This window comes from Malaclemys terrapin, chromosome 3 (genome assembly GCF_027887155.1).
Source record: "Malaclemys terrapin pileata isolate rMalTer1 chromosome 3, rMalTer1.hap1, whole genome shotgun sequence".
NCBI classification, from domain to species: domain Eukaryota; kingdom Metazoa; phylum Chordata; order Testudines; family Emydidae; genus Malaclemys; species Malaclemys terrapin.
In genome coordinates this window covers 187,788,028-187,807,580 of record NC_071507.1, presented here as the reverse complement: position 1 = coordinate 187,807,580, position 19,553 = coordinate 187,788,028, and the positions used below count along the sequence as shown (strand labels likewise).

The window sequence follows — 19,553 nt, the reverse complement described above, 5'->3', positions numbered from 1 at the left end:
TTTACTCATCTTAAGTGATATAGCAGGCAAGCAGAATTGCCAGCAAGAGATCTCTATGGAGCATATACAGAGGCCAGCGACACATGCAGGGAGGCCTGATTGTGTCTGGTTGCAGCCATGCCACCAATTTGCAATCTTGTGCTCCAAGTGTCACACCAAATTAGGCTGCTCCTGAATCTCTTTGTCTAGTCCACTCCTCATGCTACAAATATCAGTTATAAATTGGCATTCCTTTGCATCATAAAGTGTATGTTTTCCTGTTTGTGGTGAGATGATGCCAATTTCCTCAAACATGCCAGAAGTAGGCGCTACAGATTTTAAAAGACAGGTTCTCAATTTATATCCAAAGAAGGAACACGCCCAGTTGTGCATCAGTTATTACAGCTGATTTCAATGTTTGTTAGTTGCGGTATCGTAATTATCTTAATCATACAGTTGTTGCAGGACTCAAAGTACATTTATTTTTATATAATGGAAAACACCCTTGGATTAGTAACCCAAGTGAAAATAAAGTATGATGGTTACATTCTACAACAGTTGCTCAGGTAAAGCTTCCACTGAAGTCAGTGGGAGTTCTATTTGTGTAAGATCTTACACGCACTAGTAGCCTCATATATCAAATTAGATTTCTAGCAAAGACTATGGAGTAGATTTTCAAAGGTGCACTTAGGAACCTAACTCTTGTTTGTGTCTTCGAAAGCCTACTCCTATATCTTCTTGTGTGTTTGTCCATTGCCTGGCACAATGGTGCATCTACTGCTGATAAATGGGTGCAGGACTGATCTAAATATGTATGTATCTTATTAGTTGAACAATATGTTATTCTGCATTATTTAGCAGTCAGCCTTTGAAATTAGATATGATTCTAATTTGAGATACAGCATTCCTCAGATCATTTGGGGTAATAGTATAGAAACGACCACAACTTTTCTAAGAAAAACTATCATATGATGTTGCAATAAGGGGTTTCACCTTTCAGGTTAATGTTTGACATTAGGTATAAATGTAAACTAGAAACTAGTCAAACAGAAAGATCTCTGTGTAAAGAATCCATGGATCTATTGTACAGCTGAGAACAAAGGAATAATCACCCTATGTTTTCAGCAATCTCCTAATTAATTCACTGCATAGTAGTACCATTTTATCAAAAACTGCAACGCTAATATGAAGGAAACATTAAGCCTGTTTCTTACCCTATTCCAAAATAATTCCTTACCAAAGAGTTTAGTCATCAGAAAAAGTCAACAGCTACTTTCACAACTTAAGTCTTAAATAATTAGAGTTCAATATTCATCTTAATACTAACCCCTGAAAAAAGCACATATCAAAATGAATAACTGAAATGTTAACTACTGAATCTGTAAGCTGACCTCCCATTCCAAGATTAATTTTCTATCCCATTGGAAAAGTATCAAGTTCTCCTTCTATAACTATCAAACATTCCCTTCTCGCATGTCAAGGACCTGACTCTGTTCTCACCCTCAGGTAAATCATATGTAATTCCAATTATGTCACTAGAAAACAAGTATATGAGAAGTAGAGAAGTGCTGTTTTTTCCAATAGAAATAAACTCAAACTCTCTTAGAACCATGTCTTATGAATTCAAAGAAAAAAATTAGAATTACAGGAACATAAAAATTGCCATGCAGGAACAGAGTAGTGGTTCCTCTTACCCAGTATCCTGTCTCTAACAGTTAGCAATGCCAGCTGCTTCAGAGAAGGATGCAAGAAGCCCTTAAGAAGGCCATAATAGAAAAACCTCTCATCCCCATTTGTCTCTTGTTCATGAAAATGTATATTTTTTCCAAACATTGGATGTCTTCATTATCCCAGTAAACGTCCAGTCCCCTTTTTTTTCTAGTTCTGTCATTCTCTTGGCTTTAATAATATCTTGTGGCAACTAGTTCAAGAGGCCAATTGGGCATCATGTTTCATTTTTTCAGTTTCAAATTTACTGCCAACTTTCAGTTTCATTGAATGGCCCTTCATTTTCATAGTGTGAGAAAGGGTGAATAGAAGTGCCTGATGTTTTCTCTATATTATTAATTTTTGTGTGTGCCTTTATCCTGCCCCCTCCTCTTTGATTCCTTTCTAACACAAATAGTCCCAATCTTGTTCATCTCTCTTGACTGGATGTTTTTCCATGCCTCTGACCATTTTTATTGCTTGTCTCTCAATCCCCTTTATTTCTGCAATGTTTGTTTTGAGACAGGATAACAGGAATTGAACGTGATATCCCAGATGACAACATCCAAAGAAGATAGAACTAGGCTGTTCTAGGTGGTGGCAGATGACAGAACAAGGAGTAATGGTCTCAAGTTGCAGTGGGGGAGGTTTAGGCTGGATATTAGGAAAAACTTTTTCACTAGAAGGGTGGTGAAGCACTGGAATGGGTTACCTAGAGAGGAGGTGGAATCTCCATCCTTAGAGGTTTTTAAGGCCCGGCTTGACAAAGCCGTGGCTGGGATGATTTAGTTGGTGTTGGTCCTCTTTTGAGCAGGGGATTGGACTAATATTCTATGATTCTATATTGTTGGTTTTTATTAATATAATGCCATTATAGTATCATCTGTGCTATCTTCCAACACACTGCACACTAAACAGAGGTCTTCACTGAACTGTTCAGACACAGATATAAGCATGTATGTTTACTGAGTTTTTATAGTTAATTTAGAACCCAGTAAAATGTATGAGAAATTCAGATTATTCCTTCCTATTTGCATATCCTTGCATGTGTCACCAGTGAATTTCATTTGCCACTATGCTGTCCATACACTTTGCTGTATTAGGTCTCTCTGAAATTCCTCACAGCTTTGCCTAGAGAGATTCAGAGCAGGCGCTGGCAAAGGAGTGCTGTGCCAGCTCTATTCCTCCTAGCATCCCCCTACAAAGGGATGATCCTCCTGTGGCTAGTGTAAGTGGTTTTAAAGCAGCTCTGTGCTGGTGGAGCAGCACAAAGTTGCCCTAAAGCAGGGGAATACCAGGCCCTCAATATTTATTCTCTTTGATGCTCTACTTAATCTGAAATAAAGGAAGTGGCCCAGTGCAGGTTGGACCTAGGACTGAGGAAGTTCAAAGGTGGCTTAAAGTCACTTTTGCACTTTCCCCCTTAGTCCAGAGTCAGGAATGGGATTAGGAGATCAGGGAAGTTATGAGGGTGAGTGATGGAAAGTAAACAGTTAGACCCACATTAAAAACATAAAACACTAACAATTTTCTGTGTGTAAAACTTTAAGCACATAAAAGTTTTCCACGTGGATAAAAGCCTCCACTTCTACCTCCTCCATTTCCCTCCGACATCCATGATCCCCACAGCCCTCTCCAGCATGAGTAGGGCATACTCACCTTCCCTGGGCTGTGTGCCATTCACCAACAGCAAGGATGGTCTTAGCCTAGGAGTCACTGCACTCAGTCTAAACCCCTGAAGGAGTTGCTGTGCTGGCGTTAGGCTCTCATCACATCAGAGCGCAGGAGTGGGGTCACAGTTGGGAGGAGAGCTCCATGGAGAGCAGAATTCTGTGGCACTCTGAAGGTAAGTACAATTATCTTGTACTTAATGTAGAATACGAAACCATTAACTGGAAGCAGGTGCTCTGGTGAGAGCAGCTGGAGTGGAAAACGCCCCTAGCAATGGAACTCTGGATAGGATGGAACTGGTGAAATACAAATGAACAGGAGGAGGAGACTACAGTACTGTGGAACCTATGCAGGATTTTGCAAGATCTTAGATATTGGATGAGAAGGTAAGGGAGGAGTCAAAAGTGACACCAAACTTGTAAGCCTCGGTGACAAGGAGGTCTGTAGCATTGTGCTGTAGCAGAGAAAGGCAGTAGGGAGAAGAGGAGAGGGCATGGGTTGAAAGATGAAAAGCTTTGATAAATGTACCAGCAAAACATCCAAGAGGAGATACTGGACAGGGGAAAATGAGACAAAGGGTGGGTGGCGAAAGTTCTAGTGTGAAGAGGTAAATTTGGGAGAGGTGATAGCTGAGCCCAATGAACTGAATGAGAACAGACAGCGAATCAGTTTAGAAAGTGAACAGGGGCTGGCGATGGAGGAAAAAACAGAATTTAGAAACACAATTATCTATTTGCCTATGCAAATATAGGATTTTGCAAGTGAAAAATGGATAACCTTGCAAATTTAATGGGCACAGTTAAAGAGCTAAGAAACTGGTTCCATAAATCTCAGACGTGCTGATATTGTTATCAAGAAAAAAGTATCCGGCTAGATCCTCACAAGCATAGCCTCATCAGTTCACTCCAGCAGAGAATCTGTCAGGGTTCCTATTTCTCTAAAAATAACTCAATGTTTTTCAACAAGGCAAGATAAGTTTTATGTTACATGATAATCCATTTATTCCTCAAATTTGAAATGACTGGAGCAACATAATTCTGAAAGTTTTGGCTCTTTCCTACTTGACACGGTGTGGATTTATGTCCTTCACTACTAAATAAATATGTAGGTGCTCTGTTTACCTTTAGTAAACCTTCTTTTCAAAGAACTGAAAAAGGATGAACTGATGGAAGGTTTGTTCCTGTTACTAAATAACATCTGAACAACAGAATGCTCTCTTTTCTTGTCTGACAGCCCTAGTTGTTATCAGAAGATAAACTCTAATTATGTCGTTTATGGCTTATCTTAATTTAAAAAGTTAGTTCAGTTGAAGAAAGACCATTGTAACGAATTGCTGTGCTGTAGACAGACTGACATATAAAAATCATCCACACTCCAGCATAACATGAACTAGAATGCTGCTTCTGCAGCTCAAAAACAATGGTATCTACCTCTTGAGCTAACGGAGTTCTGGCTTTTCTGGCAATAAGATTAGGTTTCTGTGATCTTTGTAGGTCAGACACTAAGGATCAGATTTTCAAAAGACCTCAGAGCCTGATTTTCCAAGCACTCAGGATCCAAAATTCAAGCCAGATTTTCAAAATAGGTCCGCACCATTGTGAAAATCAGGCCATATATTTTGATGCCTAAACAGGAGCTGAGCTGTTTTGACCATCTAGCTCTACACGATATCATCATACACACATGCAAAGTGGGTAAACAACAGCATGTTTGTTTTCATCATCATTCTTTCTGATGATACAAAGGAGCGTGTCTTTGCAAGAATAGCATGGATTTTCCAACATCAGCTAAAACAAACTAATATCAGAGATGGGGCTGAACCTAACCCTCAAATTTGGAAACACCTGGGCTTGTGGGGAAGTGTGTATCCAGAAATGATCATGAGCACGTGCGGTGGACAAATAAAGACATTGCCATTCCAGATGCCATATGCTTACAATACAACTCCAGAAATAGTTTCCAAGTGAGATCCCAATCTTATTTTTCTGAATAAAGGGACCTCTCTCATATTGGGTGAGAGTCTGAAGGACAGTAGTCCACAAACCAATTGCATTATTGTTTCATCTATACAATTCTTGTAGCTAGCGGTGTTGATTTCAGAAGCTGCTTTTTTCCAAATATATTCAAATTACATAGAGAGTTGGTTCATTCTAATTAGATGACTGCTGCTTCCAGGGGTGAAAGTAGGCCGGTAGGGGCTGGTATGGCGTACAAGTAAGAAGTGGCTGCCGGTACCAGCCCGTACGCAGCTGACATTAAAGCGTTGCCATGACAGCACTTTTAACTTCACAGCCCTTTTTGCCCCACCCCCATGCCAACCTCCCTCCCCCAAGCCAAATCCACCCTTACCCCCGTCGGCAGCCTTGCCGGTGTGTGTGTGTGTAAAAGGAGCAGCTATCCCAGAGACCAGCGATTTAAAAGGACCTGGAGCTCCCAGTAGCTGCTGCTCCTACAGCGGCAGCAGCCAGAGCCCCGGGCCCTTTTAAATCGCCGCTGGAGCCCCAGTTGGCACAGCCCAGGCAGTGCGGATGGGCTGGCTGGGGTACGCTAACTCCAGGCTCGCCCCTTCCACCTGAGGCCCCGCCCCTTCCAGCTCGGCCCCCGTACCGGTAAGTCCTCTATGTTACTTTCACCCCTGGCTGCTTCTTTATCCAAATTAGTTTCAGTGGGCTAACTCAATTTGTCTAATGCCAGGGATCAAACTCATTTTGTGGAGAGGGACAAATCCAATTTTATTATGGGCCATGGCCTCAGATAAATTTAGAACTACAGATTTCCTTTGATCCACAGCAGATGGCAGGGAAGGGCAACTGTAAGGTAATAGAGGGCCACAACATCCATTAAAACCCTTTGGCAGGCCAGGGGCTGTGACATGCGGGAGGGAGGTCAAATCCTCACCATAGGTGGTATGATGTGGGGAGAGTCCTGCCCCTAGGAGGTGGGAGGTCCAGGGGTGGGGGAGCAGTTGGAGAAGGAACCTGCCTGCCCTCATTCTGTAGAGCTGGTTCCCATCCTCTGGCGCTGGGCGCAGATTCCTACTCCATCCTGTTGGCTCTTGCCACAGCATCACATGACACACACATCCACACATAGGCAAGGCCCTCCCCCATCCCTTTCTAGGCCTTAGCACCACCAGGTTGCTTGCCCCATTTTGAGCTGTGGTGGGTAATAAAATGATCTGAAAGGTCAGATGTGGCCCTCATGCTGCCCAGTTACTCATCCCTGTAGTATGGGATTTGGAAAGACTACAGAAGAGATTTTACTAATTAATCTGGAAAGTGACCAGAGCCAGGACATTTGCCCATTGAGACAGAAAAGAATGGTTGGATTTTCGAAATTTGATAAAGAAAGACACAACAAGACTTGGTAATAGCCTAGATGAAGGAATCAAAGGAAGAAGAGGGAGGAATCAAAGATGAACCCCAAGTTTGTGAAGCTCAGGAACTATCCAGTATGAGCCATGATTTTGTAAGGGATTGCTCAATGCAACAAAAATAAATGTACTTATAGGATTTCGGGCTGGGAACTTGCCGTTTTGTTTAGCTGCACCACAATAGAGTGTGGGGTGGGGAATTACTACTAACTATGCAGCAGATAATGGATAGATAGGCATGGCGCCATCCCTAGCAAGGCCACTTTACTACACTTGATTTATAGAATACACTAACAAAACACAAATAACTGGTAATCCATACAAACTGAAAAATGCCACTATGGGTTTTTCCTCTCTGAAGTCCAAAATGTGATTTTCAACCCTAAAAATATAATAACCAACAATGAACTTCAGAGTCTTTTGCACCTTGCTACTCGTGTAATCACATATTTTATTTCCAGGAGGCTGTGCATAATATATGCAACAACACTCTACCTTAGACTGATTATTATTCACTATTCATTATGTAACCCAAAACAGCCTCTCATAAGACAGTATTGATAGTTGCATAGATGCATGATTTTTTTTATTCTTTCATAGCATGTAGTATCTTGTAAGGTCAAAAGCAGAATATGCAAATTATATTGGTGGCTCACAATATAAACATTGCATTTTTTTGGCAATTAATTACCAGAAAGTTATTTTAATGATGAAATACATTTCTATAATGAGATGCTGGGTGCAATTAAATTCTTCACTTTCTATAAAGTACCCTATAAAACTCTGATATAATTCAATTTTTACACATTTGGGTTTATGAATAATTCCCCCTCATCCTCAATTACTTCGCTGCAGTTCCATGCCCTAATATCTCTTGGCTACCTTTAAATCCCTACAGCCCTAACTCCCATACTACTCCTTGGGAGTCCCTCTCACTGACTCAGCCCCTCTGGGCTATCTTTCCATCTTCTGTATTCTGGGATTGAGCCCTGACTCCCAGGCCACTTCCTTGAAGTACTTACAGACTCTGCTTCAGAGAACCATGAACCGCCCCCACTTAGCTTTCTATTAGTACTTCCCCCACACTGAGCTCTCTCAGCCCTTTTATAAGGCCCATTTGGCATCAGCTGACTCCCCACCCTACCCCTCAGGCTGGGAAGCAGCTAATTAATTATAGTGCAGCTGGGGTTGATGGAACAGGGCTGATTAGCTCCAGGCCTCCTAGCCCTTAAAGGGACTTCTGTTACAGTGTTACTTTGGCAGTCAAAAAAGGCCAGCCCCAACCCCCAGGAGGTTAGAGTCTAATTCAAAACAAGACACATCAAAAGTATTTAGCAAGCAATAGGCACTTGATCTAACGCTCAGTGAAGCCAATTGGTAGAGTAGTAAATAATGTTAAGGATAGGTCAGTTATACAAAGCAATCTGAATTAAATGTTAATAATAATAAAATAAAATAAAATAATAATGATAATTAATCATAACAATTATTAACACTTTTCCTCAGTAGATCTCAAAGCACTTTACCAAGAAGGTCAGTACCAATAACTACATTTTATAGATGGGGAAACCGAGGCACAGAGTAGTTAAGTTACTTGCCCAAGGTCACCCAGCAGGCTAGTGACCGAGCCAGCAATAAGACCAGTTTCCTGAGTCCCGTGTCCTGTTCATTAGGCAGCACTGCCAGATAAGCTAGGTTCAGCTGAATAATATGTATTTTAGTACAGCCAAAAGCAAGGTCATACATCTAGGAGCAAAGAATGAAGACCATGCTTTCGGGATGGGAGACAGCATTCAGAAAAGCACTGACTCTGAAAAAGAATTTAGGGGTCATGGTGGATAACCAACTCAACATGAGCTCCCATTGCGGGGTTGTGGCTAAGAGGGTTAATACTGCTTCTTAGATGTATAAGCAGCATTTACTGAATCGGAATAGAGAAGTGCTATTACCTCTCTATATAGTGTTAGTGAGCCTATTACAGGAATGTTGTGTCCACACTTCAGACAGGAGGTTGAAAAATTAGAAATGGTTCAGAAAAGAGGTACAAGAAGTATTTGAGGTCTGGAAAACATGTCTTCTAGTGAGAGATTTCAGCAGCTCAATGTTTTTAGCTTATCAAAGATAAGGTTAAGAGATTATTTGTTTCTGGTCTATAAGCACATACATAGGACAAAGATTTCTGATAGCAGATGATTCCTTAGTAGAAAAAGACATAAGTAGATCCAGAGGTTGAAAAGTGAATCTAGACAAAGTCAGACTAAACATAGAATGTAAATTTTTGACTGTGAGAGCAGTAAGCCATTGGAACAAATTATCAAGGGATGTGATGGACTCTCCCTGAAATCTTTAAATCAAGCCAATGTCTTTCTAAAAGATGTTTTATAGCTAAACTACAAGAGGCGGGCTTGATGTGGGAATTACTGGGTGAGATTCTATGGCCTGCCTCAAGCAGGAGGTCAGGCTAGATGAGCACAATGGTTTCTTCTGCCCTTAAAATCTGTGAATCAGTGAAAGTTCTTCCATTGACTTTAAAAGGTTTTGGATCAGGCTCAAAAGAGAAGGGAAGATGATGGTAACAAAAAATAGATCAAGCGGGTCTATTTCACAATTTGATGGTTCAAAATCAGCTGAATGTTATTTTAAAAAAAATAATCTCTCTCAACATAGCCATCATTGGTTGGATAATCTTTTGTAGGCATCACAACAGAAAGGGGTCTTTAGGAAGGATTTGAAGGAGGAGAAGGTAGTGGCCTTACAAATAAAGTCACTTTGACATGGTGAGTTCTTCAGTCGCCTTCTAATGTTCATAACTGAAGTATTAATCATAAGGCCATATGAAAAGACATCTCCTGCAGTAAACAAATATCAAGGGATCGCTAATAAGGTTATGGCACATTTTAGATGAGTTACCACAATGAAAATGTATGTTATTGGTGCCTCTCACTTTATTCACAGGCATATTACATGCTACAAAATGCTGCAGTTTCCTGATGTGTAATGTTACGCTGTATATAAAGGCTGGATATAATTAATAGAATTTAATGATTAAATACATTCTAATGACCCGATATTAAAAACACTGCTTGGCTGTATGCAGCCTGTTTTAGACACTAGAATCTATGACGCCCCTAGTCTTTTTCAAGAACTTTTGATTGACACTAATTTCTAGGATACTTGTCTTTCTTTAAATATATTTTTTTAAAAGTCATATGATTTGTGGTTCTGGTTAAATAAACTGGATTACTGAATCAGCAAAATACTTAAGCACATGAGTAACTTTAAGCCCAGGAGCAAGCCCCACGATTCAGTAAGACTATTCACATGACTAAAGTCAACAACCTTCTTGAATCGGGGCCTAAGTCCTCAGTTTAGCTAGGAATCTCTCTAGAGGGTGAAAGGACAGTTTGCTTCCCATGGCCCTTTGATCCTTGGCCTCTGCAAAGTATGAAAGTAGTGCTAGTTACAGTAATGTTTTTTTATGCTGTCAATTTCTGTCCTCTAGGAACTGAACTGAGACTAGTATTCACTAAGGTTGCTTGTAAAAAGGAAACCTTTAAGTGAAAGGGTATTAATATCATTACTACTAACCTTAACTCCCTGGTGTCAAGTATCTGGGGGTAGCCGTGTTAGTCTGTATCCACAAAAACAACAAGGAGTCCGGTGGCACCTTAAAGACTAACAGATTTATTTAGGCATAAGCTTTCATGGGTAAAAAACCCCTTCTTCAGATGCATGGAGTGAAAATGACAGATGCAGACATTATATAACTACCTGCTCCCTGATTCCGCAAAGAGTAGAGCATAGTAGGTAGCACTTCATCATCCAGTAATGACAAAAGATACAGGAATTTATGATCTGTTCTATATTTTGTTTAAAGTTCAGTCTCCACCTAGCATTGAAATCTGCTCTCTATCTCTTAATGTTTCATTCATTATGACTATGATTTCTGGTAATGCCACGTAGAAGATAATAGTTTTTCTTCTTCTCTTCCATATATTTCATCAATAACTTAGCAAAAAAAAAAAAGTCTCTCTGCCTGTTATCTAAGATAAAAAACAACAACAGCTGAACCAAGAGTGTAAAATATTTTAATGCAGATGTTCCCCAACTATGGTCTGTGATCTCCGGCTGGCTACATGGTGCTAGCACCTCCTTCTTGTTTCTAATGGTTAAATTACATTAAAAGGTATCTAAAATTTCCTGATATTACTGTTCCCTGTAAGTTATATGGCCCAGGAACGTTATATGAGCATGACGGTGAGGGAGGATGGGCCAATCATTAGGGCGCTAGTCTAGGTCTTGGGAGACAGGGATTCAATAAAGTGTTGTAGCATTTTGTAGCATATATTGTTGTGAGGTTACAATGGGATACTGGCCCATGACTAGGACTCCTAGGTGCTCTGGTAATTCTAACTACCACTATTAATAATAATGCAAGTGTGTCACATACATGCTTCTGGTTTGAGGTGAACTATTGAGGGCAAATTTGGCCCTCATTTATACTAATCCAACCCATTGTCTAAACAATCTGCCCTGATTTACAACTGGAATCCTCACTGAAGAAAATGAGGTTATACAGCAGAATTTATTAACAATCCTGTTAATGGTCGGCAATCCAGAGACTTTTCACTCTTCCAGAGCTGTGCTCACCTGTAGTGCTAAGTGGAGTAAAAAGTAAAAAGATCTATATGTGTCATTAAAATCAGACATGACTGAATACACAGAACACACATTCACCTCTACCTTGATATAACGCTGTCCTCGGGAGCCAAAATCTTACCTCATTATAGGTGAAACCGCGTTATATTGAACTTGCTTTGATCCACCGGAGTGTGCAGCCCTGCCCCCCTGGAGCACTGCTTTACCACGTTATATCCAAATTTGTGTTATATCGGGTCACGTTATATCGAGGTAGAGGTGTAGTTGCTTTTCTGATAGTCACATTTCAAAGTAAAAAGAGTGCAACAGGCCAGTCTGTGTTTTGGGGCAGCAATGATCACAATGGGCTCTTTGGAAAACAAAAATGCTTTTCTCCAATACTTTGGTGGATCTGACGGGTACTAGACAAAGTCCCAGCAATGGAAACAGAAGTATGTAAGAAAAGCTGTTCTTGTGGCGTTTTCAACCCAAATCACGGAAGGTCTGTTCTTATGAGATTTCTGGTCTGACCAAAATGGCTTGCCCATCCAAGTGCCTTTAGATGAAATCCTAACCCCAGAGATGTCAAAGAAGGGCTGGGCTCCCTGGCTGAACTATATCTGCCATGATGCAGTACCTACCTTCTGGTTGAACTGACACTGTATGTCATGTGAGTTATGTGAACATGGTGTATCATGAGAGATTAATCTAGCAACAGAGCCTACCCCACAGAGAAGAGTCAAGTCATGAGGTACCTGAATTACAACTCCAAGGAGGCACCCTGGCAGTTTAGGGGAACCCAAATTACTGTTGATCCAAGCTAAAAATAAATGCTTTGATTTGGTTCAAGAAAACAAAAAGAAATATTTTGATTTGGAAATGTCACAACTTCATTGTGGTCAGAAATGTCAAAATCAAAATCAAATATTTTGACATTACTGAATTGAACTTTTGGAAACTTTCCATTCTGAAAAAAAAATTGCTTTTCATATTGATTTGGGAATTTTCCCCCAAATATTGGAATTCCCTATGGGATGGAAATCCTGATTTTTGACCAGCTCTAATATGCACTTAAATGTTCACGAATACTGTACAGTTTTGAATTTCCTTCATTTAGTTCTCTGAATAATAATGATAATTTCTTATCCTTATCTCTCATTTCTTTGTTGTTGTTACCAAACAAGGAGATGAACCCTAAAAATCTGGGCTAACTGAAACCAGCAAGAATACTGAATTTTCTAATCCCAACATTTGATATGGCTTGTCGTGCCTGGATATTACCAGCCTGTCTGAAATGCATCTGCTTTTGAGCAAGGTCTGAAGCAAATTTTGGCCCTATAAAGGGCATCCTTAATATTAATTGTTCTGCCTCTTCTGGCCACATGACAGCATGTTCACATTAAGTAAAGAGAAGATGCCCAACTTGCACAACAATCTAATTACTGTCATGTATAAGTACCATTCAAGCCTCTCAGCCTTGATACTAATTCAAAGTTCTGTAGTGCTAGCTTTTCCCAGCAGTAATTTCCATGATTTACTTTATTTCTTGCTAAAAGGAGGAAATCCCTTTTTGTTGGAATATTATCTTCTGCTGTTAAAACTCAGTTAAAGAAAGAAAAATGCAATTGAAGCGGCACAATCATTTACCACAGATAAATGTTCAGTCTTCTGCTGCATTCTGGGGCCTCAGCAGCCCGGGCTGAGCCTTCTGCAGAATTGCAAAGAGGATCCAGGACTCTCACCTTTGGACCTTTTGCAATTTGCTCTGAACTTTCTAACCCGTTTGGCTCAGCTGCTTGCGACAGACTATATAAATGCAGGTCCAAGTGAGAAGGCTCATTCTCTCCCTGAACCGTGGGTAGAGGAGGTGAAGGGAGAAAGGAGAAGAACTGAGGGGACAGCAGCAGTAGGGTCCGGTGCTCACCATGGGCCCTCCGCAGCTCTGGCTGCTGCTGCTGTTGCTGCTCAGCAGTGATGTTCTCACTCGTAAGTAGCAATTGATATGTCAGGGCTTTTTGCTGCTTTATGGGTAAATCTATTAAACTATCAGGGAGGGAAAAATCTGTGGGACTATGAATCACAGAATCAGAGAAGCCAAGGATGGGAAATACGTAATCTGTTCCATTTTTGTGATGGAATGTGTCCTAATAGCAGGATCCATATTGAATCCAAGGAAAAGTTGGAAATTTCACCATTTCTCTGGTTTATTTTTAATTTATTTTACAAGTGTGGTGGTATCATCAGCCTTTATTTTTGCCTAGCTGCTTTTCTTTACAGTGATCATTGCTCACCTGCAAGGAGACATTGTATAGTATTCTGCAGATTTAGTGTGGGTGTTGCTAATACGTTTTACTGCAAGTGCGATGGGATATGAGTGATAAAACATGATGTGTCTGGTAGGAGGCACTGTATGTGAAATAGCGATTTGTATTAAAAGATGACAGTAGCTCTGTAGTAATTTTGATTCAGTTCAGTAAAGATACACCTGGTATAATTTGGGGGGGAAAAGAATGTGGTGTGGTGGAGTTGTAAGATAATTCTCTCCTGGCCGAGGAGTGTCTGTTCAGATTGTTCAATGGTACCCTAGTTTGTAAAATGTTTCGGGATCCTTCAGGAGGATAGAACTATGGGTCCAATCCTTCACCATTGAAATAAATGGGTGGTTAGCAGGATCTGGTCCTATATGCAGGTAATGATAATATTCACCACCAATGTGCCTTTATTGACTTCACCGGAGTTACACTAAGGATGTAGTTAGTCCTATACATTGTTACTAGTATTGTTATTGTTATTAGATTACATGAAATAAGTTACTTTTTTCCTAATACAAAACAATATGAATCTGATCAGTTAAGTCAATCTGATCAGTTAAGACTGTGGGCTTTGAATCAGGGCATGTGAAAGAATAAAGTCTCAGTATTCAAACTAACCTTAAGTGAATCCAAATATTGCTTAAATTAAACACATTTTTCAACAAATATATTTACCTCTGTTATCAATACAGCTGACTCTTACTTATCTACTTTTCGCCAGTCCACAAATTTTATAATGCAGACACAAAAACGGAGGTCTTCCCCTGCTTCTTAGTCAAGATTTAATAGCAGAGAGCTGTGCAGAGGTCTCATATAGCAAAGCTATCATTATTTTTACAAAGAAATATTACTGCAGTACAATTATTAGTCTACTATTTAATATTTTCATAATTTCATAATTTAAAACCAACCTATAATTTTCAGTGTTGTAAAGAAAGTATATTCCGTGATGCATTTGGTCTGTTTGTCATCTATCAACTGTACTACTTCCCCCATCACAATGCTTTTTTATTATCATGTTGTACATTTAGTGCATTTTACACCATTAATATCAAGCAGCATTTTGCCACTGAGTTCAGTGATCTGAGGATCGGGCCCTGAATTGCTAATTCACAAAATTCAGTCATTTGCAGTGTTTTTTTAATGCTCGACTTCACCATTTAAGTAGATGGAATTTTGTCTTTTACCTCAGTGTTTGCAGAACTAAGCCCTTAGTTGTTAGTACAAATTAGTGAGGCCCCACTGTGTCTGCATAGCCATCTCTGGACTGTGACGCAGAATGTACATATGTATTTCTATTTTATTTGTTTGATATTAATAATTTGTAAAAGTTTTATTTTATGCTTTGCTTTTTTACAGAAGATGGGCCTGAAAATGGAAATCCAGCTTGCTCAAGTAAGGGTTCTCCCTTTGTATTCCTTTTGCTCTATTATTGTTTTAACTGACTATACCTCCCAAAGTTGAGGTTTTTGGTTTTTTGTTTTCCATTTCCATATATATCCCTTCGTTTAAAACAGATGTTTACTCAGGCAAAACTCCTGTTGACTTCAGGACCTAGAAGGTATCAGGGACTTAGCCCTATGAATTTTAAGATTTTTCATCAGCCTGAATAGCAGTGATTGTGGCTCTGAGTTTTAAAAAAACTTTCCATAAAGAAATACCACATTTATTTGCTTGGTTGATTTTCAAGGTCTCTTATTTTGGAAGTTCCCTTTCTCTAACTTTGAAGATTTAACAAGGAAATCGTATGCATTTCATTTCAATGTACACTGGTAATCTCACTCCTGATTTACTCCTTTCAGTTATTGCTACACCCAGGTATTTGGCTCAAATAGCTAACCAAATACCTACAGAATATGTCAATAACTCTATCAGCTGGGATAATAATTTATTAAACCAACCTAGTCAAGAAACAGGAAATGCTGACTTTATGCACAACCTTTGTAATGAACCCTGGTTGGCCTTGACAGCTTGCTTGGATACAGAATGTTCTTCTGGAGGGTCAGTGTCCCATGAGTTGTTTTGATCTTTATCCTTGATGAGCTTTTGCTTTTTCTTATTTGACACTATAGCACCATCTACAGGCGATCAGGATTAATTCATCCATCTGAACCGATTCAGAGATTTTTTTCTGGGTTTTGCTGTCAATTTCTCAACTTTCTTTTTATTTACTATTTTCATCAGTATTTATTCCTTTTATTACAGATAAGCTTCATGTTAAACACTGGAAATGAAGCAGTAGTTGAAGGGAAATTATGTCTCCTAGAATTAGTACAACAGATATCGGTCTTGTGAGAATTGGTGAAAGTATACAAACAATTATAGTATGGTAGAGTCTAAGGTAGTTTGGATAGCCTTCAAACTGTTTGTATGATTGTAATTAATATAATTGGCCAATCAGATTAGTTAAATAATTGAGGATGAAGAGAACTATATCATATTAAGTATTTATTGCTATCATATTCATATTTATTAATAATTAAATCAGTGGTGTCTGAAATAAAATACTTGACATCAAGGGGAAACTAGATAAGGCTTACAGACTCTGGAAATCCAAGGAATACCCATTTGTTCATGTTCTCTGTGAATATCTATCTTCCTACTGTATTTTCCACTGCGTGCATCCGATGAAGTGGGTTTTAGCCCACAAAAGTTTATGCCCAAATAAATGTGTTAGTCTCTAAGGTGCCACAAGTACTCCTTGTTCTATTTTTAAGGGAAAAAACAGGATACTAACAGCAAAATTCTACTCTCATTTACAACCCCAGTGATGTCAGAGTAAACTCTCGGCCAGATCCTTAGCTGGTGTAAACTGGCACAGATTGACTTCAACAGATCTATGCTAATTTACATCAGCTGAGGATTTGGCTCTCTGATTTGAAATTATTCAGTTCGCACTTCCATTGCTTAGTCTGTCTCATATATTCCTCTTCTAAGATGTATAGCTTCCTTTTAAGATCGCTCTCTTTTCCCCTTTAAAGCGTAATTCTTGTACCAAAATATAAAGAAAGCAGTCAAACTCCTACCAGATTCGATTGAGACATTCCCTGCTGACATGATAAAATGTGTTACAGGAGCGCGGCTGAGAATATAATACACTTCACTGAGCCAAACACAGTGCTGGCATAAAGAGGCAAAACTATTGATTTCACTGGAGTTGTGTGTGCTGACTCCAAGATGAAGTTGACTTTCCTTCCTCCCAAGGAGGATCAGGGTTAGTTTCCAATTCTGCCTGCAGACACAATGGCAGTTATCTGTGAACAGAATTTGGCCCACCATTTCCAGGCCTGCCACTGGAAGATCTCATATCCCTGTGAGACAGTGAACGGAATTCTGCTTTCATTTGCATCTATGTAACCTCATTGATTTTTCATTTGATCTGGAAGCAGAATTCAGTGTGCTGTTTGTGGCAGGGACCATCTTTTTTGTTCTGTGTTATACAGCACCTAGTATAATGGGGTCCTGGTCCATGACGAGGGCTCCTAGGTGCTACCACAATACAGATAATAAATAATAATAATAATATTAAACCTGAATCTCCTTTGCAGGTAGTAGGGACAGATAGGTGAAATCCCCCTGTGTGAAGCGGCCCAGCACAAGGCCTGTGCGCCACTTAAGTCCTCTGAGCTCTTAGGAGAGGCTTCTAAACACATTTCCTCCTGCCTGATATTGTCTCAAGGACTTAAACAGTGCACAGACCTGATCTGGGTCCTGTACACATCAAAAAAAATGTCCACTCACATAAAAAGGAAGAACTCCAGGGAGTCCATGAACTCAGGTGTGAGTTTGACTCAGAAAAGTATCTCATGTTCCCAGAAACTTTTGGACGGGAGGACAGTTCTTTAGATTCTTGCAGAATTACAATTAGGGATTCTGGTTTCGGGGGTTCTTTTTTTCCACTCCAGTTCCACATTTATCTTTGTAAATTTGAATCGTGTGAAATTCGTGGACAAATTGGCTCTTATACTTGTCTTTGAATTGTGACTGAACAAATTTGAGCTGAACTCTGTTAGCAAGGAAGTAAACACCACTTTTAAAGAAACCCAATACAGACTTTTTAAAAACAATCTAATTAATTGTCTGCATAGAATCATAAAAAGATGGGGCTGGAAGGGATATTGAGATGCCATTAAGTCCAGCCCCCTGTGCTGAGGCAGGACCAAGTAAACCTAGACCATCCCTGACACATGTTTGTCCAATATGTTCTTAAAAGCTTCCAGTGATGGGGACTGCACAATCTCCCTTGGAAACCTACTCTAAAACTTAACTACAGATATAGTTAGAAAGATTTTCCTAATATCTATCTTAAATCTTCTTTACTACAGCTTAAGCACCTTTTTTTCTTTTCCTATCTTCAGTGGACATGGAAAACAATTGATCACAGTCCTCTTTACAACAGCTGTTAGCATATTTTAAGACTATTATCGGGTCCCCCTTCAGTTTTCTTTTCTCAAGACTAAACATGCCCAGTTTTCTTAACCTTTTCTCATAGGTCAGGTTTTTAAAACCTTTTCTTATTTTTATTGCTCTCCCCTGGACTCTCTCCAATTTGTCTACATCATTCTTAAAGTGTGGTGCCCAGAACTGGATACAGCACTCCAGCTGAGGCTTTACCAGTGCAGAGTAGAGCAGGACAGTTACTTCCCATGACTTACATACAACACCCTGGAGCGATGTTGGGATTTTTGAAACTGCATCACATAGTTGACTCATTCAATTTGTGATCTACAGTAACCCCCTGATCCTTTCCAATAGTATTACTGGCCAGCCTGTTATTCCCCATTTTGTACATGTGCACTGTATAGTACTTTGCGCTTGTCTTTATTGAATTTCATCTTACTGACTTCAGACCAATTCTCTAATTCATCAAGGTCATTTTGAATTCTAATCCTGTCTTTCAAAATGCTTGCAACCCCTCCAGTTTTGGTGTCATCTGCACATTTTAGAAGCATACTCTCCACTCCATCATCCAAGTCATTAAGGAATGTATTTAAATTTGGAAGGATTTAGATTTAGATTTTTTTCAATTTCACCATACACACAGAAACCAATGAAAAAATATTCCCAGCCATAATATTGTAAATTTTTTACCAACAAGTGAGAAAAGAGCTGCTTGAGAACTTATTAGAGTTTGATTTAAGGATATTTACTTTGTATATTTTGACATGTGATGTTGACAATTTGTGTTTTAATGGCTATAAAGCTTTAACTTTTTAAATCTCAATATCTAATGTCATTAAATAATTATTGTCTAAACTTCCTCCCTTAATTTCCTGTAACAACTGTGAAAATTTAAATCATTTTTTTTAAAATGGCCTAAAATCCATAATTTTGCAAAACTGAAGATGTAAATAGAATATTTTTTAAAATGCTTAAAATAAATATGTATATTATCAATCAAAATTATAACAAAAATTGATTCTGTCAAACCTAAAAATATTGAATAGGGTCAGACCCAACACTGAACCCTGTGGGACCCATTAGATATGACCTCTCAGTTTGACAGTGAATAATTGATAACGACTCTTTAAGTATGGTCTTTCAACTAGTTTTGCACCTAACTTATAATAATTTAATCTAGACCACATTTCCCTCATTTGCTTAAGAGAATGTTATCTGGGACTGTATCAAAAGCCTTACTAAAATCAAGATATATCACATCTACTGCTTCTCCCCTATCCTCTAGGCCAGTAACCCTGTCAAAGAAGGAAGTTAGGTTGGTTTGGTATGATTTATTGTTGACAAATCCATGCTGGCCATTCCTTATAACCCTATTATTTTCTGTGAGCTTATAACTATATTGTTCAAAAAAAAAATTAAGTATCTTTCCAGGTAACTAATACCTGGAAAGATACTTAATTTTTTTTTAACAA

General features: G+C 39.2%; 1 protein-coding gene across 1 annotated transcript in view; it reads left to right on the top strand.

The window, feature by feature from the left end:
* The first annotated feature begins 13,228 nt into the window (after positions 1-13,228).
* The window catches only part of APOB (apolipoprotein B), a 45,009-nt gene continuing 38,684 nt past the window's right edge, over positions 13,229-19,553 (top strand). The window contains exons 1-2 of the mRNA XM_054021617.1: positions 13,229-13,354; positions 15,040-15,075. Of these exons, the coding sequence (XP_053877592.1) occupies positions 13,294-13,354; positions 15,040-15,075 (97 nt within the window). The 5' untranslated portion in view covers positions 13,229-13,293. The remainder of the gene's footprint in view (positions 13,355-15,039; positions 15,076-19,553) is intronic.